Source organism: Diadema antillarum, unplaced genomic scaffold (assembly GCF_040938485.1).
Source record: "Diadema antillarum isolate AM-2024a unplaced genomic scaffold, OU_Dant_1.0 scf00000028, whole genome shotgun sequence".
Classification (NCBI taxonomy): domain Eukaryota; kingdom Metazoa; phylum Echinodermata; class Echinoidea; order Diadematoida; family Diadematidae; genus Diadema; species Diadema antillarum.
This window is the reverse complement of record NW_027270917.1, coordinates 1,697,148-1,723,538: the sequence shown is the minus strand read 5'-3', so window position 1 is coordinate 1,723,538 and position 26,391 is coordinate 1,697,148. Positions and strand designations below refer to the sequence as shown.

Genomic DNA, 26,391 nt, shown 5'->3' with positions numbered 1-26,391 from the left:
TCAGGTCACATGCAAGAGGATTCAGAGGTTTACGGATGAGGACAAGGAATGGGGCTGAAAAGATTCAAAGGTCACTACTCTGGAGATTCTGATGCAGAGGCAGTGACTTCCACTCACTGGAAAAAAAAAAAAATCCTCTCAATCCAACAAAGTAAAAGGATTAGGTGGAGGAGGAGGATCTATGGGATTTACCTGTGCATACTTGCTTGGTAACTGCATCCTTACCGGACTGAACAGGTGTACTGTTTAATGTTTCCTCTTCTCTTATATCTGGCTTCATGCCAAAATTGATTCATCATCTCATCACGCAGAACTATCGTTTCCAACCTGAACAAATTCCTCAATTAATCGATCAAATATTTCATGTATCAAAACTGCTGGCACGTGTCATGGTCATCGGTTTCCTTCTTTTCGATTTTTTCATTCCTGCACGTCTTCAATCCAGCTGGAGATGATATTTTGTGCATGCGATGATGATGATGATAATGCCGGAAGGAGAAGATGCCAAACTCCTCTTGGCAAGTTTCCTTTGCAGAGTTCACATTCTTATTTCCTGGTACAAGGTCACAGTCTACAGCAATGGAATGTGCCACAGCTTGTTCGTGTGGATACAACAGACTCTGTCGCTCTTTGCCAAAAATAATTAAAATAATGATAATGATAATAATGATAATTTGAGACAAATATTACCATGTAACTTGAGCTGTGAACCTCTTGTCTCTCATAACTTCCCTAATTGCAAAACCCTTGTCATCATAACTTCACTTGGTGTCCGATAAAGTATGTCATCTAACCATAAAGTGGAACCAACCTTTGATTGCAAGAAGCTTCAGTGACGAGGCCATGTTGTCTCTGGAGATCAAATCTAGCAGACCATGCTGCACATTTGCGTTCTGCATAATGTACATGAACATAAGATATGAGAATCAGCATGTATACATGAAGGTAGTTCAGAAATGATGCAAAAATTCTGCCAATGTCACATGGTTAACAGTGGCTGGTAGGGTACAAGATAACCAAGGCAAGCTTTACAGCAAGCCTTGAAATACAAGTGTAGCCAAACAGCTCTCAAAGGTACATCCATGGGTAGATTACAGTTGTCTAGATAATTTATCATGGGAAGTACATGTATGCTGATTTCTACAGCACAAACAAAACAAAACCAAGGTTAACATAGAAAGGGTTTGGCACCTATTTCAACGAAGGTGAGTAAATAATATAGCACTCTTTGTAGTAACAGCACATCTAGCACATTTACAGGGATGGTATAGTTTTGGGTGAAATGGGGACTCAGATTTTAGCTTCTAATGACAAACCTCTTACAAAATTATATGAAAGAGCATATAATTCTCAGAAGAATTCAAAGTCTATTTCATGAAAATTGGTTTTGATATGGATGAGATATCAAAGAACAAAGTAATACAAAGTGATCGTAACAAAAGGTGGGTCCCATCTTTTATTAGGATCTTTATTTTTGCATACATTTGTACAGTATCTCAGTCATTCTAAAATGAATTTTCATTAAATAAACTTTGGATTCCTCTTAGAATTGTATGCTCTTCAATATCTCATAAGAGATTTTTCATTATCTCACAAAAAGCTATAATCAGCAACCCCCATCTCAACCAAAAATGTATGATCCCTTTAACAGTTGATCCCTTATAAGTCTTCACATTAGAATTCCTCTCACTGCACACCTACAGTAGGTGGCTCATTTATGACAGTTGCACCTTAATTTTTTGCCTCCTAAGATAAACATTTAACAAAACTGAACGATAACAAAGTCTCAGTAAAATTGTCCGAGGAGAAAAAAATCTTTAAGTGTTTTCAATGCTTAAAGGACCAAGTAAAAATGTCTATTCCAATTAAACAAGACACTCTCACAAATACACCAACTAAGCATGATTACTATACTAACAAGTATTCAATGAACACCTCCAATAGGCCTTCTTGGCAGCATGACTGCAAGGTTACTGCACTTTTTCGCCATGTGCCAGAATGTCACTACCTTCATATTGCAGCAGAAGAGATATTCAATCTCCTCTCTGACCCTGGTTTAGAGGTATCAAGGACTTTCTGCCACTATAAGACTGCAGGACAAAAAGGAGCTACTTGATTCAAGCGTATGACTTTCAGAAATTTTGAATGTGTGGCTTTAAAATGGAGATCTCTGTAAAATGGTGTCCCTCACATGACCAGCATACACATCTAAAGGTCTCCGTACCAATATCTGCAGAGGTTTGCAATGATTGAAAGTTGCCGCTATTGCAGTTACCACAGTTCTGACTCAAACAATCACATCTCACTGGTTGCACGGCTGCAGTCATAGAAACTGCAATTACTGTAAAGTGGAAATCTTCACACAAGTAATTTTTTGTGCTCAGTTGGGTAAAATCAATTTTGCATGTTTTAAATTCTGCAGAATCAAAATGTGAAAAAGTGTTGCATTCAACGAGCAAAATATTTTGCATGCTTTTATCTTATGCTGGTTTCTTGTAGTATGAAATGCGCAAAAATTCCACACTGCAAAAACTGTCCACTTTTACAGTATTGCAACTTATAATCAGTGTGTGGAAAGAGATTTGTTAAACAGTGTGGATGCCATGCTAGATGATTTATCTCGATTCAAAGTGACATAGCATTAATCACATCTTTGTAATTTGGCTCAGACCTTCATGGGAAGTAATACTTTGATGGCATCACTGTCTTTTAAAGTAACCCTGTCTTTAGTACAAGATTATTATTTTTTTTTTAATCATTTCTTCAATTTCTTTTGGTAACATGGCACCAGGAACATATTCTGTTCCGCAAGTCTGACTGGCTGCACTGTCTGCTATGTTGCTCCATAAAATAATGATGATAATGATAATACTACTACTAATAAAAAATCATCATCAACATCATCATCACCTTCGTCGTCACCACCATTATCATCACTATTATTACTATGTTAATAATAATAACATAATAACAAAAAAAAAAACATTATGATGATGATGATGATGATGATGATGATGATAATGATGATGATGAGGCTTTGCTGGAGGAGAAAACAAAAACAAAACAAAGGCGACAGTGTCCAAGGACATTCCTGAGGTAGTGCAGACCACCAAACCTCAAAACTCACCAGCAGCCTCTCGGTCATCGTCGGTCCAGCATCACAGAGGAGCCCCACCAGCTTCGTGCCCGCCTTCAGCTGCCTGATGTTGATGGCGATGGCCTGCTGGAGCGCCACATCGTAGTCCAGGGCTGCCACAGTCCAGCCGACGATCACCTTCAGGACGCCCTCACTCACATAGGCCAGGCCGAGGGGGAGGTGCAACGAGAGTTCCTCCAATGTCGCTACCCACCTGCAATAGACGCACGACAATATACGTACGAGTTTAAGGCAAATCAGAATATTACATTTCACCTTACAAGAAATCATTGCAAAGCATTTTCCATTCTTTCTTTTTAAAACAAAACATAAGATTAACAATCATATGAAATGAAGAGGTACTTAAACATATCAATACCTGTGTCAACTAAATACAGAAGTTGTAAGCATTATAGAATGGAATATATGAAATACATGGTATAACTGTATGAAATATCTATGGTTTCTGCATCATTCCAACATATTGTGAATTAGTTATAAAACTTCAAATATGTACACTTTCTAGAATTTGTGTTGCGGGACATGGTGCCCATTTCTTCTTCTTCTTTTTTTTGTCAATCTATCACTCTATCAACAACACATTTGGTGACTTACTTGACTGTGCATTTTCAAGAAGATGAAAATGTAAAAAATTGGAGCCAGTTTGGTCCCCCTGAACCTCACTCATAAACATGATCATGGCTTTATCATTTCTAGTTTCATAGAAGATTTTTTTTTCTCTTTTTTTTTAAGATTCTCTAATTTGGGGGTTCTTGGAAACTACAATTTGTACTCCTGTCTGCTAGTTTTATAAAAGATTTTTTTTTTGAAGATTCTCTAATTTGGGGGTTCTTAGAAAGTACAATAATCAATGTACTCCTGTTTGTTGCTTTTATAGAAGAAGATGTTTTTTTTTAAGATTCTCAATCAAATTTGGGGGTTCTTAGAAGCTACAATCATCAATGTATTCCTGTCTGCTTTCTATAATATACAAACTCTTCCAACATCTTTCTGGTTTCAACAGATAAACTGATAAAGTCTTGGCCTCTAAAACACTTACTTGGTGTTGTAGTCAGCTCCTTTCAGATCTCCACCATCTCTGTAATGGCTAGAGCCTCTTTAGGTAATTCTTCCGGCTTGTTTTCCTCCATCTTCATCTTCTCTTCCTCATAGAACGTCAGATCTGGATCAGTGTAAGTCTGTACAAACATATGGAAACAAAAAAAAAGAAAAAACTAGAAATGTCGCTATGGCGACTGATGCCTCCGCCATAATGCACGATTCTCCCAACAGGCGTATAGTACAATGTCTTCACAATGTGTGATCCATGACAGTTTCACATAACTGGCAAAATATTGATATGACAGGTTTGTCAGAAATGACTTGAATGTTCACTTTCCTTGAACTGGGTTTGCTATAACTGTCGAAGAGTGCAGGTACACATATTTTGGGAAGTGAGAATTTTTACTTGAATTCTGACGGACCCTTTTATAAGTTTATGCATTGAGTAATTTCCAAGGTATGAAGAAAGAATGTAATTGCAGTACAAAATAGTTTTTTTTTTTTTTTTTTTTTTTTTTTTTTTTGGGGGGGGGGGGGCATTGAAACCTGGCCTTTGACCCTTAACCTTTGACCTTTGACATTCTGGCTGGAAATTTCCTGGAGAATCTCCATCAGGTAATGCATGTATATATTAAGTTTGAAAACTAATAATGCAAGCATTTCATATACTAGTGTATGAGGGAAATAGTAAAATATTGAGGAGTTGACCTTGACCTTTGACCCCATGACTATTGACCTATGACCCGTAAATTCCCTAGATAATCTCTGCCAGTCAGTACATGCGTATGTACCAAGTTCCATGAAGATACATTGAACCATTTGTGAGAAAAGTGATATTACATTTTCACCTAACCTTTGACCTTTTGACCTTTGACCTTATGACATGAAACTCTCTCTGGAGAATCTTTATGCAGTAGTACATGTCTACACCAAGTTTCAAGAAAATACCTTAGGGCATTGCATAGATATTGGGGGAATAGCAACATTTTTAGCATTTGACCTTGACCTTTTGACCTTTGACCTCTTGCCAATGTCACTAAAATCTACTCAAGTAATTGCCCCATCATATATCATCCTTGGACCAAGTTTGGTGAAAGCTGCTTCATCCAGTTTTGAGTTATCACGTAAACAGATAAATTTCAGGATTTGACCTTGATCTTTGACCTTTGACCTTAGTCCGATTTCACTAAAAAACTAATCAAGTAATTGTCCCATCATACATCATCCTCCGACAAAGTTTGGTGAAATCTGCTCAATCCAGTCTTGAGTTATCGCGTAAACGGATACAATTTCATGATTTGACCTTGACCTTTGACCTTTGACCTTTGGCGGATTTCACCCAAAATCTAATCAACTAGTTGCCCCATCATACTTCATACTTGGACCAAGTTTGGTAGAATTCAAGTCAATATTACTTAAGTTATCGCGTAAACGAAAGCGGACGGACGTACGGACGTACGGACGTACAGACGTACGTACGGACGTATGTACGGATGGACGGACAACCCGAAAACATAATGCCTCCGGCACCACTTCGTGGCGGAGGCATAAAAAAGCATTAGAAGATGGGGAGGGGGTAACCAAGCTCTATTATAACCCAAGGTACTCCAAAATATGTCTGGCCGAAGGTGTTCAATAACAGGACATCGTGCTTAGGGGAAAGCAATTATGATATACAGTGCACTCCCGTTATAATGAACACGGTTATAACGAAATTCCGGTTACAACGAAGTAAGAATTCAGGCCACAACATTATCCGGTCTTTGTATTTCTATTGTTTATTTGTTCGGTTATAATGAAAGAAAACTGCCGGTCCCGAGGACTTCACTAACGGGAGTCCACTGTATTGCACAAAAAGTGTGAGAATAATCATGGTGGCAAAGCTAAAAGTGCTGATTGACGCTGACCTTGAGGGGTAGCAGTTCGTGCTGAAAGGGGTCGTAAGGAGTGATGTCTGGCCAGCTATCGTCCTCCAGCCCTTCAAGGTCCACTCCGGCTTCCAGCAGTCCTCTCAAGCTGTCCACGTCCTCCAGCGCCTCCTCGTCACTCAGAATGTCCTCGTAGCTCTGGCCGATGCTGTCCACATCATCGTTCTCTTGTGGTCTCTGTCTCTCTGCTGAGAATGTTAGAACAGATTGTTTATATAAGGATCAGAATCCTCATTTGATCTCCTCATCCTTCCCTCTGTTTCACTTTCAAAGTAAAACGGTCACTATTCAAAGGAAGCTTACTCTTGCAGGATTAGAGAGAGTGATGTCACCCTTGCATCCACCTGGAAAAGTTACATTAAATACTGTAAAACACAATATTTTCGCAGCATGAAATTTTCGCGAATTGGAGCCTACAGCCTTTTTCGCGGCATGAAATTTTCTTGAGTTGCACTCTAACATGCAATGCATAAAGTGTATACAAGAATTTTCATGTGTATTTTAATCTTGCAAATCTTGGCTCCCGTGAAATTTGCAAAATTAAAATGCATGCGAACATTCCTTGTTTTACAGTATCCGTAACAGTTACAACAACACACTCCACAGCTAAATCATTCCCATCCGAATGACATAACTCCCACTAAAACTTTGCCCCACATTCGCTGATCTTATCTATTGATTCACGCATCAAGAATGTAACTTAACAAGGAAATATCATAAATTTCCTCTCCTCTGTCATCATCTAAAGCAAATTCCTTAAAACAAAAGAATTAAAATGGAACACACCTTCGGCAATATTCTCGAGGTCCTGACGAGTATATTTCCTGTGTTGCGGCACTTCCTCTGGTGACAATGGCTCAAATAGTTCCGCCTCATCTTGGCCCCTATCAATTCCATCTTCCTCGTCATCACTGCTACCCGCTCTTCCCCGTGATGCTTTGTCGCCACCATCCTCCCTCCCTCCTTCAACAAAGTCTGGCGATTGCAACTCGGGCTCTCCCGGGGGAGTCCTGGGACCACGGTGGATCCTCTCTCTCCGGTCCTCAGCCCACTCTTCCTCATTACCCTCGTCCCACCACGAATCGGTGGTCTCCCATCTCTCTCCTCCGTCGCCGGGCTCTGGAGGGGCGGGCGGCCCACCCTCTCCCGCCCACGAGTCTGTGGTCTGCCACTCCCCTCTCCCTTCACCCGCACCTCCCTGCCACATGTGGGGCGGGCCACCATCCTTGCCCTGAGGGGGCGGTGGCGGCTGTTCCCACAATTCTCCCCCGCTCCCAGCCGGGTGGGGCGGAGAGGGCGTCCGCGGACCCTTCTTCTGCGGAATCGGCTGGGGCATGCTGGTGGTGGTGGGAATCGGGCTGGGCTCTGAGATGGGCTCTGGCTGGGGTTCGCTGTAGCGTGGCCGTTTTGGTAGGGCTTCTCGCTCGTGCGACCAGGGCTCCCACTCAGATGGCTTGTTCTGCTCTGGTTGGTGAGGATGGACCGGCTCGGGTGAAATAACCGTCTCAACTAGAGGAGTGAAAAAAAAAAAGAAGATTTATGAACACTTCATCCCATGTGTACAAGGTGTAAGACACTGTGACAAATGTATGTACACTTCACAATCTACATTGTACACTTTAGACATCTGTCAAGATAGACTTCAAGGATGAGTTAGACCAGTCCCCTCTCTAACTTACTTGGCCTTTTGCTTGGCTGAGGTACTTGCTTCGGTGGTGGGGGAGGTGGTGGAGGTGGAGAGGGGGACCTCTGTGGTTTTGTGCCACTGGATGCTAGTTTTCCAATCACCATCAATGTCAGGCAAGCGTAGTTTCCCCGGACGACCATCCTTTCTGTTGCTTCCTGAATTGTCAAGCATGAAGATGTCAGCTTTTCTTTTTCTCTTCATTTCATAATCAACATATGATCACAATCCTATCATCGTCATCATCATCAGCAACAGCATCATCATCATCACCATCATCATCACCATCCCCATTATCATCATCACCATCATCATCACCACATTACTAAATGTATTTTATCACAGTTACCACAGTCACTTCCATCAATCACATCTTAGGGTTAATGAAATTACACTAACAAATAAGATTATGAAATATATTTATGAGATGAAAATATAATTTGAATGACTCAAACAAAAGCAACACCACAGCAACAAATGAATTACAAATATTATCAATGATACTACATTTTGACTGCTTGTACGGTGGCTAATATGGCATCTAGAGGGTGTCTCAAAAATGGTCATTGCAGTCTAGTGATTGTGGCAATGCTCTCCTCATCTCAGTTGAATTGTGCATAACAGGTCTCTTATATCTTTTTTTAAACAACATTTCTCTATGACCTTGCTCACGTCATATCATGGACTCTACATATCATACATCTTCCATGATCAAAATTAATCTTTTTCTATGGCAAGTGTGTTTGCTGGCTTGAGTATAAGTTGAGTTTCTCGTATAAACACGACTGTGATATGAAAACACAGCTGTATAGCCTAGTGCAATCATCACCTTGCATTGTATGGTTTTATGCATTCATTAAAACAACTTTAAATCACTATGGTATGATAAGCCATGCTTAGTTCATTACCACTGGTACAATGTGTCTTCCCCAATGATATTTTCCTCTTCTTTTTTTCTTTCTAACAAATAGCATCAACCCTTTGCCTTACTGTGATGAGAGGAAAGAAAATAATAAGGCGACACCTTTGATTTCGTCAGAAGCTGTATATCACAGCCCTCCTTGTATTCCAGTGTACCAAGCCTCTCAAAGGTTGCGTTGGAGTTGCTCATGTTGTGAAAAAATGTCTCCAGTTTGAAGCTTGGAGGTGACGTTTGTCTACAGAAATCAACATAGGGGGAAGGAGAACAAAAATCAACATTGTAATTTCTGCTCAAAATGCCAACAATACAAATTCAACTTTATGTTCTATTCATTTAGTATTACCTGAAGAATACCTTAAAAATTCAATTAGCACTAACAGTTATTTCTCTAATTTGGTATACAACATTGACTACATGTAGGTTACTTATGCTACAATGACTCGGGTTTGATGACAAAATCAGAAGTACATGTATTCACATGTGTGCCTATTCCACTGTAAGTTCAGGATTTCAGTTGAAAAAAACAAATACAAAAAATCTATATATCCAAGAAATTCCTACTCTGTATGCTTATTGGATAATGGTCAAATTGTTATCATTTAATTCCGATAATGTCTTACTCCATAAATGCCTTCGTTCTTTGCATACATGTATGTTTCCATGCTAATCCACATATTGACCGATTCTGTGACGCGCTATGTGTATTTTTGGCACTGGGCGCAGCCATAGTGGGTGTCTCAGCCGACCCCCCCTTCCCACTCCCCACCCCTCTCCCTACATTAGCACGCGTGCAGAATGAAAAACTGCTTTAGCCAATCGGCGTCTCGTACTGAGTGCGCGAATGCTTGCTTAGTGCGCGAACCTTTGTTACAAGTGCGTGATAAACATGTTGCCCGGGGTGGGGGAGAGCAGGGGGGGTCGGCTGAGACACCCACTATGGCTTCGCCCAGTGCCATGAAATGTCTGCTGCCCTCAACGAACCCGAATCAGTCAATATTTGTGTCTTGGAGAACCAGCAGCAAGGGGATATCATGCAATAGGAAGGCTGGCCCAACCTGGGTGTACTCGGGGAATCCCCTTTACGAATTGTGAATTGTGAATCCGAATTACAAATATAGTGAATTGTGTTTCATCATCTATCTCTATTGAAGTACAAATGCAGTCAAAGAATCTCGACTGGGGTCGAATGTCACTGATCAATGAGCATACGCTTTGATGCACATATTTGCTGACAGCCGATTCCATTCTTACAGGCTTTCACTCATCACGGTCTTTAAAGGACAAGTCCACCTTCATATACATGTGGATTGAGTGCATGCAGCAATGAAAGTTTGGGGAAAATCGGACAATCCATTCAAAAGTTATGAATTTTTTATGAATCTGCGCAGCCACTGCTGGTTGAGAAGACTACCATGGTGTATGATGTCACATGCGTACAACGATATAAGGAAAATATAAAGAGAATTTCACAAAATTTTTGTTTTTGAAAAAGGTGCACATTTCCTCGACTTGTCACTGATAAAAGTTAAGGGTAATATTATTTCCCTTGCCTACTGAAAGAGGGAAGCCAAGGGTTCTTTTATTATGCGAGAAAAGTGAAAACATCTTGCATCTTCCTTAAACTGTAAAAGTGAATATTTTCAGGTGACAAATTTTTCGCGCTCAGCCGGGTAAGAAGAGTTTCGCATGTTTTTAATTCCGCGGAATCAAACCTCAACTACAGGAACATACAGCATGCAAAAATATTTGCATGCTTTCATTTTCGCGCTAGTTTCTGGTTGTGCAAAATGCGCAAAAATTTAAACGGCCCGAAAATTTCCACTTTTACAGTACTTTCTTTATATTGTTGTACTCATGTGACATCACAAGCTGTAGTAGTCTTCTCATTCAGCAGTGACTAAGCAGAAACTTCAAAAAATCATAACTTTTAAATGGATTGTCCGATTTTCCTCAAACTATTGCTGATATGTTCTATTGATACTGCTGCATTCACCTAATCCACATGTCTCTGAAGGTGAACTTGTCCTATAATTCAATGTACAGTGTACCCAGGTGGGCAGCAAATGAAGATGGATGCAATCAGGTCAACCTTCCCTTCTCTCCCCATGCTACCAGGTTCTTAACCTGTTGAGGAGGGGCTGATTTTGCTACAACACGCATTTTCCATAGACCCCTGCCCGAGTATACAGTACTTGGGACTCGTCCTAAACGGGTTAAAAAGCTGTGTACATTCATCTATTCAGGTTCTCTCTCTCCGACAACGGCACCAGACTTACCCAAGCCTTGAGTCATCTCGGATGCTTGGATGGATGGCATATCCCCTTGGAATGACACGAACCTCAGTAATAAAGACTGGCATTGAAAAATGGACTAAGTCCATGTTCACCTCCTGTTGATGAGCAAGAAAAAATACAATATGGGTCATCGTCAGAATACTTCTGACGCCATTGGTTGCCACTGATGGTCTAAATCCACGCACTATATCCTAATGTAATGAGGTAATTTTAAATGGCATACTACAGTGGGCTGTGTGTGATGGACAGTGCAAGACACACTAACTCATCACAATGAAAGCCAATTAAACTCAATTATATTTCTGATGCGGTAAATTATTCTCACATTGGTCAGGAAGACTTCCAATGTCTAGCATTTGGGGTGGACCATTTCACCATACACTACGCTTTGGAGCTTGGGTTTTGCACCGGCTTTTTGCATTGAAAGAATGAAGCGGGAACTTAGATAATGAGTCATGAGTTGTTACTCTCTTACATACGCTGGATACAGCCTCAGGACCTCCTATATACATGTATATGTCCTATCCAAGGGACAGAGTGTGCTTTGCCTCTACTGGAGGGGACATCATGATAACACACATGTGGCATTGATCAGTAAGAATGTTAAGACTCACTTGGATTAAAACCCACACTCAAACCCAAGCCATTCAATTGAAAGGCAGTTATGCTACCAATCCTGGCCTGAGCCACCTTGCTGCCCTGGCCCTGGGACTGGGTTTCCTAGACCTATGGTAGTGAAAATCTGTTGTTTTCCTGTGAACCACAAGTTCATGTTTGTATTGTGGATGTTTATTTAGATCTGAAATTTGTTTAGACTGGCATGACTAGAGTCTAGAGTAGGGTAAGCCTACCAGTATTCGGTCACCTACCAAAATTCTGTCACTTATCACTAATCACAAGCCAGTAAGTTCTACTGTCACAACACACACAAATCACATCATTTCACATTCTGGCACAGTCATTCACAACAAGAAAGTCCCACAGTCCCCTCCAAAAATCCATTCAAAATCCAAAATTTTGCTGTTAAAAATGTAGAATCGGCACAACTTTTCCAAAGCGTGCACGAGTTAAGCCAAGTTGTAAGAGTACGGGTCACCCCAAAAAAGGGCTAAAAATCCAGAAATACGCTGTTCTCTTGCGAGATTTTTTGCTTATCGCAAGCTCAGAGTGTGATGGTATCTGCAAATATGCAAGAGAAAAACAAAATCTCCATACGTGACGATGCAGTGACTCAATGTACAAGGGTTGAATGTAAGTGCCGACTTGCCAGAATTCGGTCACCAACGGGCGCTGCAAGTTCCCGATGTAATTTTGCGCCAACAAGGTACAATTGTATGGCACAGCACATTTTTCAGTGGCCTTGAATGGGTATTGACATTGAATGCGCATATCGCCTGACCGAATTCTGATCCCGCTGACCGTATTCTGGGGGATTTTCAAGGTGAGATATTTGGGGATTCTGTGAAAATCTATGATGTATTCAACAAAACAAACATTGCGATTAGACCTAAAGAAATTTTATCAATACATTGCTGTAGATATGATTTGTGTATGTATTATTTTAGTTTAAAAAATATTGCAGATTGCAGAAAAGCTTAGATGACCGAATACTGGGGGTTTTACCCTACTTTATATTCAGTTCACTCTCACCAGAATTCTATATTCTAGTGCGTGGTGTGCACCCTAATACTATGTGCACTCTAATACTATTAATTCATTGGCAAAATCGTGAAATAGGCCCCACCGCAGTGTGCGTGCACCCTTGCGTTACAAGCAAGGGTAGGTCCTAGGGTTAGGGTTAGGGTTAGGGTTCAGGGTTAGGTAGGGTTGTATTTATGGTTAAATTGGCCGTTACATTAGTCGAGGGACATTAGGGAGTCCTTCCGAGAAGAAAGGGAGGGCGAAGATGCTATGCTGTGGAAATCGGCCCCACCGCTGTATCAATTTCGTGTAAACGCCGTTTGGTGGGGCCGCATTCACGAGTATTATACTGTGGAAGGAAGCCCTACCGCCGTGCTTACCTACCGATGAACGCCACACGGTGGGGCTGAATTCACAAGTATAATATAGGCGAGCCGTCGTAGTATTAGTACGGACACGCAGTGGTGGGGCCTATTTCACGAGTATGCCAATTCACTAGTACATTTATCTATTCTATTCTTTTTTTAGTACCAGTATTATTCTATTAACAATTAAATTTACTGAGTTTTCTAACTTTCCGTTGAACGGCCCGTTGCCTAATCTTGTTTCGAATACACTTTTTTAAATAAATAAGCCAAAGTCAGCTGTGGAAACAACTACAATTAACAGATTCAAGTCAGAAGTTGATGCATTCTTGTCAAAGAAGTTAAGTTTGAAGAATTACTGTAAAGTTTACAGGAGAAACAGATTCACTTAATCACATGCAGTAGAAATTTATTCCTACTGGCCACTTACTGCAGCTGCAGCAGAGCAGTCAAAAATAAATTATTGCAATAAAGAAGTCAAGGTACTCAAATTTAATATACAGTGGAAGTTTGCTGAAAGTGGGAGGGCACTACAAGACTACCGTCTTTCCAGAAGCCCGACAAGACAGGTGAATACATGTGAAAATTACCAGTCGCTACCCATGTATACCAAGACTCGAGGAGGAAGATACTAATTAACACGACATAAATTTGAATACGTGGGACTTACCTCACTGGAGTCGTGCACTAGCGTGTCCACAAATAGGACCTCCATACTGTATTATTTCGCCGCTAGCTAGGCCTTGTGGATGTTACAAAGTAAGAGGAAACGACATTAAATACTGCAATATCCCTCGATCACCTAAACTCCCAGAGAAAAGCTTCTGTTTGATGACATTTCGTTTGACGACAGCTTGCGACAGCTCTAAAGTCTAGCAAGCGATTCCAGATTCTTTCCACCTACCGTATAAACCGCGCACATATCACAGTTGATGATGCATACTAGTAGCATGCAGTGTGGATTTGGATAGTAGCGAAGATCGTAAAAAGATCGATTGTAGTCTTTAGTAGGGGTATAAAAACCACTGAAACGCTGTGTTATGCACTTTCTAGTACTTTGTACTGATGTTTCCCGGTGCTATTCGAAAATTTTCATCCAAAGAGACACTATGCATCTATGCAGATAAGCCTTAATTTGCATATTTTATGAAAAATGATAGGTAAAATCATTTAAAAATATGATTATGTGGATCCAATTAAAACGTCTAATTTGGTAGAAATAAATTTCATTGAATATCACCAATTCATGCACGATTTTATAAATGTATCCATGTAGGGCCTTGCCTATAATGATGAAATTTGCGTAATCATGCAAAAATGTGAATTGTTATAAGGATATCTACGTTTTTAAGCACGTCATTTTGTAGTACAATCATGTCCTTACCTGAGATGTATGTTACGTGGGTCACTGAAGAAAATGTTTCATTTAAAGAAACAAATTGTCTTTATTTGTGCAAATAACCTGTTATGATCCTTAACATCAACTTCGTTGTATAGGTAAATCAGGAATTAAACAAACTAAATGTCTTAATAGCTTTGTACTTCAAATCCGAAAAAAAAAATTGTAAAAAGGCAATATTATACCTACATGACTCTTCAGTTGCTTAAAATTGTTTCATTGTACTTTAAGTATACATAACTTAGGCCTACATGATTTTTTTTTTTTTTTTTGCATTCATGAACTATGAATTAGTATAATAATGCAAAAAATTTCGAAACCTAATTTATTTTTGAAATCATGTCACTACATTTCCTTCGGATTGCACATTAAATGCTTTGAGATGAGAACAATAACGATCAATAATGTCACTCTGTATTCATGCATAACAGTATTCTGAAATCAGCTTTTAATTCATGCAAATTGGAACATATTGTTTACAGAGTGAACTTTCTTTTTTGCGAAAAAATACAATGTAATGAGGTCGTGATTTGGCTAACATTGCAAAATAATCAATAGCTGGGGAAAACGTGAATTATGTATACTTAAAGGACAAGTGCACCTTCATAGACCTGTGGGTTTAGTGAATGCAGCAATATTAGTAAAACACAGCAGTGAGAGTTTGAGGAAAATCGGACATTCCGTTCAAAAGTCATGAATTTTTGAAATTTCTGCTCAGTCTCGGCTGGATGAGAAGACTACCATAGCTTGTGATGTCACATGTGTACAACGATATAAAGAAAGAATAAAGAAAATTCAACATTCTCGCATAACAAAAGAACACTCGATTTCTCTCTTTCAGGATGCAAAGGGAATAATTATTATACCCTTAGGGCCTAGCATACGTCAGTAACAAGTCGGAGAAATGTGCAATTCATTCAAAAAGCCAAAGTTTTGTGAAATTCTCTTTTTATTTTCCTTATATCGTTGTACGCATGTGACATCATACACTGTCCAGTATAGTCTTCTGAATTACTTTTCCTTTCTTACGTGTATCTTTCTTACAAGTTATACATTACCATGATGTTCTTACTTTTTTTGACTGAAAAATAAAATTGCCCACCAAAAGTGTGCCCCAGATTGTTGAATTTCAATTCTGTTCAAAATGGAAAAGCTCTCTCGAATCATGGACCTACAAGTAATGTTGTAGGTCCATGCTCGAATGTATAGGAAGGTGCATAGTGCAATGGGCAACACCCCCTTTCATATCATACCCCCCCCCACCCCCTTCGCTTGCGTGTTCCCAGACCGTATCGGCTGGGAGGGGTCAATAGATGTTCCATTATCATTTCCAATTTTGAAGCCCCCATAAGAAGCCTATAATAAATTATCTAAAATTACGGACCTGCATACGGAAATGAAAACCACGAAGTTGAATCAGGGAGGAATGCCATCACTATCTTTGTGTTTCCACTGGTTTCCATCACGAAAATATGCCTACTCTGTGAATTTCAAGTTTTCCCCTTCAGTCATGTTAAAAATATTAAACAATCACCGTCTTTAATTTGTTGTTTACTTCATTCCTTACGTTGATTGAAGCGTTTCATCCTACGTCGTGCACTGATAGTATTTCACTCTTGGCGTCGTATTCAATATCAGATGTTTAGAGAGTTTGGTTTCATTTTGTTTGGCGTTTCTATGTAGCGCATAAAGGTGTCTTGTGGCATAGGGATGTTCGCCTTCTCTCGGTTTGCGTTGTTGGATACATGACAAAGTATTCTTCTTCCCGTTTCTATTCATGCGCTGGGATTAAATCGCCAAGTCGAATTCAAATAGATGTTAATCAGTAATAAGATAAGGACAATTAAATTGATATATATTATAGGTTCTTTCCGTATTGCCAATGCGTTTGCTTCATACGCGGCAGCACAAAATTGAGTGCTGGGTCACTATCTTGCAAGTAAGTGAACTATAATTATTCCTCGCTCTTCACTGCTTATACCTATTTCAATGCCTTGCGTTACATGATGTCACTCTACCAATCTCAGTCAGTGGAGTGATCAATTTATTTCCTTCACGTTTTGATCTTTGCATGTAACATAAGGCAGCAGTTATAAAGAGAGTGATAATGTATAATCAATTCATTAATGACCTGTATATCTGAGGAGTGTTCTGTACAGTGTCATCTCTTCATGGTGATGCTGTTCGTCATCCACTCGGTCTCCCATATATAGGTCTCATTAAATCATAACATGACAATAATCTAATTTTTGCTGAGGATAGAATAACAACTTTTGTTGCATAGCAACAACCAATCAGGAAGCATGCTGCATGGCTACTTCCACATTGCTGAAAGATCGGTGTAAAATATAACATCATGGGTGTTAAAATGTAACTCAAATCAGTGTCAATACATGTAGAAAGTATAAAATGTTGTTGATGGTGATGAAAAGTGTTCAACTGGCACTTCTTGGTGTTGTTTTAGCACTGTAACACTGGCGATATCTTTGACACTGCGCTGGTGTCAATTGACGCGGAGTATGTATTATATATATATATATATATATATATATATATATATATAAAACCTATGTATATATATATATATATATATATATATAGGTTATATATATATGTATATATATATATATGTATGTAAACCTATATATATATATATATATATATATATATATATATATGGTGTTGATTTGACATACCTGTGTTAATTTTGATGGTTAACACCCGCCCAGTGTGAATAAAAGACCATACACTCTGGTGTTACTGTGGTGTAAATTTTTTCACAATCTCTTTTTTTTTTCTTTAAAAATCAACTTCTTTATCGGGAAGTTCTTGTTCGTCTTGTTGAAGTTCACATTCTTATAATACTTATGATATAAATAAATAAATATATATATATATATATATTGAAGTGACACGCGTGTGTATGTTAGTGTGAAACCACAAAATGAGGACTGGAAATTCATTAATTAACACCAGCTCGTTGTTTCATATCTAACACCTGACTTTTTGCAGTGGATGACACTTGCAATCACTGATATAGCAACTTGTGTGTGTAATAAATGGGGCCGTGGTGATATCCTTCCTAAAGCAGATGCGAACTATCACCTTTCTGAAATCAGATCAGGTCATCATTATCAAGTACAGTACATGATAGTGGCTTATAGTGTCAGCCAGGGAAAAGATGATTCGCCTACAATCGAAGTGCAAAATGAAATCATTTCTGACTCTTAATGTGAGTTACGATAGTATACCTCGCATTTTTCGAATTCATTGTTGTGTAATCTTTCCAAAAAAGATGTCACAAAACTTCAACGGTTGCAAAATTCTGCTGCCCGATTGTTAACTTTTACTAATAAGTTTGATTCCATGTCACCAGTTCTCCGTTCCTTACATTGGTTACCTGTAGAAAAAAGGATTATTTTCAAGATTCTGTTATTAGTACATCATTCAGTCCATTCTTTTTCCCCAATATACATAAGTAATTCTGTTCAAAAATACAATCCGACACGAAGGCTACGTTCATCATCAGATGCATTCTTACTCCAAACACCCAGAGTAAAACATAGGTATGGTGATCGTGCTTTTTCCGTTATGGGACCAAAATTGTGGAATCAGTTACCTCTTCAGTTAAGGGAACTGTCATCTACAGAATCATTCAAATCCAAACTTAAACTTATCTGTTCCTTTCATACTGAGGACTGTAATTGCTGTATGTCATTAACATTGGATCAATATTGTGTTTTTAATTGGTATATGTTGTATTCTTTATTTGGTATATATTTGTTTTTGTTTACCATTTTCTTCTTTGTTGAAATGTTTGCATATGTATATGCATGTAAATATATGATATCTTTTCATTTTTGAAGCGCCATGAGCACTGAAAAGTGGACCTGTGCGCTATACAAGTAGCCACTATTATTATTATTATTATTATTATTATTATGTCTGCTAATGACGCCATAAATGTGTTTAGAAACAAAATAGTAAGTCTGTAAATAGGAAGTGAATTCAAATGGTTGACCAATATTATTAATCCATTTCTGGTTCATTCAGGTATAACGTTCAGTAAAGGGCATTTTGATGGCTAAAAATGCAAGAATTTCCATTTTGTTTCTCGTCTGGTGTGAAGATAAAATAACTTCAAAATCGTTATGATCAGTCTGTTCTATGGGCTAATATTGATATATTACAATGAGAAAATATTGACAGACTATAAACAAATCATGATAATTAGAAAGTGATATGTACATCCACAGTAAATATTCCTAAGCATTGCGAAATTCGGGTGATTTTCGTTATTCCGAAGGTTTGCTATTCCTGAACACACAAAGTCCGTATACCTAGATGTTAATGTTAATCCGAAAATGAAAATGATTCGTTATTTCGATGGTTCGTTGATCTGGAAATGACAAATCCTGTGCTTTACTAACGAGCCTTCGAAATTACGAACCTTTCCGGATTATCGAACTGATAATTCGGAACATATTACAGTAATTTATCTGTCGGATTAACGAAATGTACATGCAAAATTTAACGCATTCATATTTCCTTTCTCCTCGTGGCTTCTTGGAAATATCGCTTTGTGTGTGTGTGTGTGTGTGTGTGTGTGTATTCATCTGAAGTGTGTTTAAAGTGAAAACTAAGTTTCGGTAAGTGCTTGAGAACCCGTCTAGCACCATTTCATTTTTTCTTGCAATATATCGAAAGAGTCCACTAAGAAACTTACCTGGCTGACGCGGTTTGCCGGAATGATGAGTCGGTTTGGAGTATTTTGAGAAAAATAACAATAGTAGGAAAACCGACTTTTATTCCAGAAGGCTCCAGACTAACTCGGTCTCGGGAAAAATTCGACCCTACTTCAGACAATTCACACGCAGTTCGTGATCGCCACATTCTACTGGCCACTGCATAATACATGTACCAAATGAGGCCTAACTGAATGGACAGGAAAGTGCATGCTAACGTAATCCTGTACAAATCAAAACAAAAATGACAGCGCGCGGTCTTCATTGCTGAGACGCGCGGTCTTTGGAGTTTTTGTTGTTGTTTATCAAACACCTGATTGTTTTAGAGGTGCTTGATCGACGCGCACACTAATTTTGCATGCGCGCAAAAGAGGTTTTTGATGCGCGCGTTGTAACTCGGACCATTACTGTTTAGATTATTAGTATTTTTTATCCTTTTTGCAAATACTACATGCCTTTTTTACAGGCTGTGCCTTCTTTACAATTGATTTGTAACTTATTTGTCTTTTCATTCTCTCCTCCTTTTTTCTTCCCCTCTCTACTTCTTCTTCTTCTCGTCCATATTTCCTTCCTTCTTGTTCACTTAGCGTATGAATTCATTTCCATGTCTTTGTGTGTTTTCTTTTTTTTTCTGTTTCTTTTTTTCGTTTTTTCCTGAACCAAAAGTCACTCGTATATCCTTTGTTAATTCACCAGTCTTGTGTCCTTCTCACTCTCCCTCTTCACCTCCATATATCCCTTCTTTCTCTCTCCTCTCTCTCTCTCTCTCTCTCGTCATATTTCCCTTTCTTTGTTTTTTTTCACTATATATCGTGTATATATTGTATATTTCTGTACATTTTTTTTTTCTTTTCATCAATCGCATTTCATTCTTATTTTGTTTGTTATAGTTGTTTTGTACACTTTTCAGAGTTATTTGCAATTATTATTTATTGATATTATAATGTGCTATATGTTTTTCATTGGACTCCGATACCCAGAGTTTGGGTTGTGAGTAAATAAACTTTCAACTTTCAACTTTCAACTTTTTGCGAGTAGCCAGAACACGAAGCGCTAGTTTATACAGGCCGCTCCCATAGGACAACACTGTACAATCAGAGGGACAACCATTACAACTCATCCCGCCGTCAAAGCGAAGCCGAGTTATCCCCGAGTCCGAGTTTAGCCTGACCCCGTTAGCGTTCGGGTAAGTACCGAGACTGAACCGTTTTGGTTAATATTTCGCATTTTCGTCGTTACCCGTCGAATATCTTGTCATAACATCGTTATCCTGCACATTTCCTAAGCATACGTTCACATCTGGGAGCGAAATTTGACAACTTTTGCAGGCGTACCAGAACTTTGTTTGGGCTTTAATGGATATATCACGTGCGAAACAAACTGACTATAGGTTTTCCGGGGAGTTCCCTTTAATGGGGTTGGGGGGGGGGGGGGTTCTTGCAACTTGTCTCATTACGCGTTCAACGCGTGTACGCGAACCAACGCGCACAGTTACAGTAGACATGACCCTTTGGACATGACCGACATGGCATTCCATGCTGCCATGCCTGAATAATACATTGCTAATACATGTTTTGGTACCTGGATCCATACCATACCCGGTAGTCTCCGTGTTCGAAGCCCGCTGCCGTCGCAAAATATCGTCAGTCGATCGAGTGTCGGTTATAATTATCGAGTCTAGTGTAGACCTGTATCGTCTACACTATAAGAGCTGATAAGAACTCTCATTTTGACTTGTCAGTCTGGTCAAGATATGCACAGGTAGAAAATAAAGGACTCGGACATTATCTATAACCAGATAATTTAATGCGGAGTTAATGTGTATCGGTTGCCCTCTACCTGTCCTTTGAACTTCTCAGTGCAGTGTAGGCGGCAAAGGGGGCGTTTCCACCTCGCTGATAGGACGGTAGCCTACCCAGCGGCTGAAGAACCCCATATCGTCTGCTAAAGTGGTTATGGATCAATGATGCCCTTACCAGACCTCTTCCAAGGTTTGTAGCAGCTGTAAGATATTCGTAGATTACGTAGCAGCGGCAATGCACAGGCTATTTATCAATACATACGGCCTATACTATTCCTCCTTGCTGGCCAACGATCGAGCAATTGTTTTTAGGCGCACTCACTCCAGCTTGTTCATAAATGATTGAGAAGTTTCAATCTTTATTTCTTACAAGAATTAACGTCAAAAGTGTTTTGCACTGACTGTTATGTTTTTCATGCGTGATTTCAGGATTGTGAACAAAGTAGAGTTTCCGAATAACGCAAGGTACGTCGTAGCCAGTGACCATTCTCCCATCTGGTAGCCTCCGTTCGACGAGTAAGTTCCGTACTGCACCCGTTATTTGCTGAATCACTTTACTTAACATCCGATTGTTTGCAAAGGTTTACATTAACAAGTTCTATATTTGGCAGCATGGCCAAATTAGATTCATTGTGTATATTTTCAGATCCCATTGCAAGATCTGAAATATTGCATTATCTGTCAAGGAACGCATGAAGCTACAAATTTAGTACATTGCAAAATATTAAATGGGCAACTGCTATCTGATGCTGCATGCCTTACTGCTTCAGTGATTTAGATTGTCATACTTACATTACAATATCTGTTCCATCTTTAATTATCTTAGGTAAAGTAAAGAATCCTTTTTCTATCAATAAAGTGTCGAGAAAATCAACGTTCGTCACGCCCAAACTATCATCATTTTGCATCTGCAATTCAATAGCAGGCATGGCAGGCGGGAATTAATAAAACAAGCACTCGTTGATCCAAGCTCAAAGCGTGAATGCAGCGATTTACGTTGTTTAGCTCATAATTGAGAGAACATAAAGAGAGAAATATAAAAAGATAGGGGAAAATCCGACAGAGGACGCGGCTGGGGGGGGGGGGGGGGGGGACATTCCCACCTCATTTCCGCTGCGGGTACCAACTGCAGAATCTTGCATTGTTGCGAAACTTTGCCCAAAACCAGATTCGCACTCTCCATGCAACTACAACTTTTTTTTTTTGTCTCAATGCGTGGAAAGTGGGCGTATTGGAAGGAGAAACAATTAATCATAGGCAAGGAAAATGTTTCTGTGTATACAGTAACAACAGATAGACCAGATCTAAAACGGCATTTTCTAGAATGATGATCCAAGGCTTCGTTTCTTTCGACTAAACTGTTCCAGGTGTCTGATTGGACTTTTCCCCGTGAACGATCCGTATCGAACTTAAAAAAGGCCCACTATTTCTAGACAGAACATGGCGGGAGGAAGAATATCGGTGAGAGACGAACTGCGCTCCGTCATCTTCTGGCAGGCTGTCCTGGCCGAGTTCGTCGGGATGTTTTTCTTCATCTTCATCGGCGTCTCGTCCATATCGGCTTGGGACCGTCCCAACATCCCAAGCCAGGTCCAGATCTCGTTGGCCTTTGGCCTTGGACTGGCCACGTTCGTGCACGTCACGGCTCACATCAGCGGCGGGCATCTTAATCCAGCCGTGTCGCTGGCCTTTCTAGCCATGCACAAGATCTCGCCCGTACGGTGTCTGGCCTACACGCTAGCCCAGATCGTAGGCGCCATCATCGCGGCCGGCATGGTCAAGGCCGTGACGCCGGCAGCCGTTGCCGGTGGCATCGGCGCTACCACACCTGGTACGGACGTGGCCGATTGGCAGGCGTTTTTAATGGAAGTCTTCCTGACTGCACAATTGGTTATCGTCATCTTCGCCACCGTAGACAGTCGACGAAAGAGTCCCGGAGGTTCGGGCCCTCTGGCCATTGGCATCTCCGTCGCAGTGGCACACCTTGCCGCGGTGAGTATACCTTAAAGTGGTAACGTCATCAAAATAATCACCAATAACCTATACGGTTTATATGAAAAAGGCTTTTGACAAGACAGTCTCTGGCTTTTAGAAATGTTGTGTATACTTTCATATCCCAAATAAATTTCATTCAAATTTTGTATTCTTTCACATGGTTTTTAAGCGCGTTAACTAAGCAACCGATCGGAATCCACATAGTCTTTAGACAATTTCTTTGTGTTATACCCTTTTAAGTTTATTGATTTGTTCGCTATTCCACTCATCAGTATCTTTCCTATCATATCCTAAAAGCATTTTTTTTTTTTAACAGAGACTGTCTTTCAAGCAAGGTTATATGATGTGTTTTTGAATTTTGAACTTTGGTCAGAAATGGTTTTGTTAGCCAAAACTTCATGTGAGAATGTTTTGTGATATCTATTTGGTTTGGAAGGGTAGAAATGAATGGACAATATGATTTATATAATATTGCTCCATGAAAGTAATGTAAGCCTACAGTGGCGGAATTATCCATAAGGTCAGATGTCAACCTCAAAGCTCACTGTACTTTTCGCCGTCAAAGGTCACTGTACTTTATTGGTTTAAAATGTCATTTTATAGATCACATTAAACCTTGGCGAGGAATATCCACGGGTGAAATTATTTTGTTTCGAAGATAAAAATGAGTCAAGAGTTAATTGCCTGAAAGTGTCAGAGGTCGTGGCTAGGATCTTCTGACATGTCTGATCCGGCTTATACAAAATTTCTGCTTGACCATTATGACTCTTTATCTGGCTGTAAATCCAGTGATTTCTTTATTTAGTGTAATATGGCTAGAAGGGAACTGGAAAATATTTTCTTTGTTGCTAATGTGTAGAGAGAGGTGAAGTTTATTCCTAGGTCAGTGCAAATCTTGTCAAAAGCAATGAACTTTATCAAGATGTAACGAAGTGTCGTATTCTCATAATTATTATGGCAGATACATGTATAAAGTATGATACAGGGATTGCTTGGGAAGTGGAAGCATTACTGGCGATCGAAAGTTCATGTACATAGCATTCTATTGCAAGATATAATTATAACATAATTACGTAAATATAATCTAATGGGCATATTACATGCTAATGGGCATACTCACATGTCTCTTGAATCTCATCTCTTCCATCATTGTCGCAATCAAGATCATAATTATTAGAATGGGTCTTTCTCAGAGACTCCAACCCCAAGCACCTTCTGATCTGGAGATTCTCCCGCCTGAAACTCCAAGCAAACGGGAGACCCAAGTTTATGTGTGCGAAGCGCGAAGTTCCTAGGGTTATAGATGCTCTCTGGTGCTATCTAAGGCTTATTTTTGCAACATACGATAGCTATAAGTAAAAAATCCTTTCCAACGGGAGACATTGAGCCAGGGCGGGAGAAATTAAATCTCAAACGGGAGAACGGGGGATTTTGCAAAAATGGGTTTTCGGCGGGAGATCTCCCGTCGAAAACGGGAGAGTTGGAGTCTCTGCTTTCTAGAAAGTCAAGGAATGACAACCAAACGAGGGTAACATTCAGAACGAGCTCTTAATTGCATGTGTAAAGAAAAAGAAACCAATCTGTTTTCCATAGACTTGATCATGGCTTGTCGCCTGTATATCCCTTTAATTGATGGAGATCGAGGACCAATTTGGGAAGCTCTGTCCATACTGAGGAAGAATTAAAGACCTCTAAACTATAATGCTTGCATTGCAAGAGATACATGTATTGGGCATTAATAAAATCAGCTGAAGCAAACACTGATAATGGACACACATTTTGGCAAGGCATTGGGTACTCGACCTCTGATGCGTCCGTTAAAAATAGAATAAGTATATGAACGCAGCATTCGCACTATATACACCACGAAAATTAAGTTTATAAGATCAATGAAGGTAAGTTTATGTACTGTGTGTGCAGTCTACATGTTACGGAACGTCTATCTCACAAAGACCATACATGTATCGATGCGTTTATGAGCCCATAAACTATGACGTTATGGCATGTTGCCATGAATACAACTTGGACATTATTTAGATATTTTTTGTTTGTTTGCAACGTGTATAAAGTATACATGAGTGTTTGAACCGTGTGCTCACGAATACATGAGATACGAACATTTCCACAAGAAGTTGGACACAAAATAATGTCAAATTTGAACACTTCACTTTCAGTCAAGCTGCCCCTATTATACTGACCACTCTCACTTTCTGTTCTATTTTGTTCTTTTTAAAAGCAATGTTTAAGAGGAAGAAAACGTAATGTGATAATTCACGTACTAAACATTTGGTTGGAGACTTTTGATGATTAGGAGTGGTTTAATAGTCATTCATCTACATTGTATTTTCAATTTTATTTCAATCGAATTTCAACATTTCACTTTCAGTCAAACCGCCCCTACTGACCACTCTCACTTTTTGTTCTATTTTGTTCTTTTTAGCAGTAATGTAACAGGAGGAAAACATAATATGAGAATTCACGTGCTAAACATTTAATTGGAGACTTTTGATGATAGGAGTGGTTTAACAGTCATTCACCTATTTTCAATTTTATCTCAATGACACTGGCAGACGTTCAAGTATAACCGTACAAACATTGAAATCGGTTCGTTATTTTTTTCTTTCCCAATTTGTATTTATGTCAGAAGAGTAAAAGTTGCAATCTATGATACCGTTATACAAATTAAAACAAAACAAAACAAAACACGCCATGCAAATTAAAACGAAGCAAAACACGCCATCTTGGAAAATTGTGCAATGAGTTCGAGCCATTTTGACAGACTCCTCAGATCCGGGCCTCACATTATCGTAAAATTGACCAATGAGTTATACCTCCTCGAACTGACTGACTGCACTCCTACGAGATTTTAGAAATATTCGGGGTTGATTTATGACGCTCGGTAAGACAACACTTCGCAGCAAAGATGAGAGTATCGTAGCGCAATCCGAGACACGTAATATACAGTATAACCTACATTAACTGATTTACACAGAGAACGCCAAAGTTCATCCCAAAATAAACTGTTCTTCTATGACAGATCTATACCACATGCAGGCTTTCATGGTCATAAAACACAAAACACAAAATAATTTTGCGGTGAACGGTGAAGCAGTGACAATTGTTGTTGCTGTTGCATCGTTTTCTAAAAATCCAAAATTCTGTATGTCAGCAATAATAGATGTATTGGTTAGACTGGCATATTATTTGAGACTATAACAAAAGAAGGATGACTAAATTTGTGTTCTATTTGTTTTAACATTTATACATTTCCGAGAAAGACGACAAGGGGGAAACGCTGACATGTACAAGGGTTTTGATCACTTTCGCATTCAGCAGAACGAACCATGACACCTAACGGTAATAAAAATCCGACTTACTCAGAGAACGCCAAAGTTCATGCAAATATAAACTGAGATTTT

General features: G+C 39.4%; 2 protein-coding genes across 2 annotated transcripts in view; one reads left to right on the top strand and one right to left on the bottom strand.

The window, feature by feature from the left end:
* Window positions 1-13,822, bottom strand: part of LOC139737123 (protein virilizer homolog) — a 49,107-nt gene extending 35,285 nt beyond the window's left edge. The window contains 10 exon segments of the mRNA XM_071647804.1: window positions 812-893; window positions 3,128-3,350; window positions 4,197-4,227; window positions 4,230-4,335; window positions 6,106-6,314; window positions 6,913-7,635; window positions 7,806-7,968; window positions 8,835-8,967; window positions 11,009-11,121; window positions 13,703-13,822. Of these exon segments, the coding sequence (XP_071503905.1) occupies window positions 812-893; window positions 3,128-3,350; window positions 4,197-4,227; window positions 4,230-4,335; window positions 6,106-6,314; window positions 6,913-7,635; window positions 7,806-7,968; window positions 8,835-8,967; window positions 11,009-11,121; window positions 13,703-13,747 (1,828 nt within the window). The 5' untranslated portion in view covers window positions 13,748-13,822.
* An 8,595-nt stretch (window positions 13,823-22,417) lies between these two features.
* On the top strand, window positions 22,418-22,984 carry LOC139735735 (lens fiber major intrinsic protein-like). Its single transcript, XM_071646487.1, has one exon. It carries the CDS (start codon window positions 22,418-22,420, stop codon window positions 22,982-22,984), a length of 567 nt encoding a protein of 188 aa, XP_071502588.1.
* The last annotated feature ends 3,407 nt before the right edge of the window (window positions 22,985-26,391 follow it).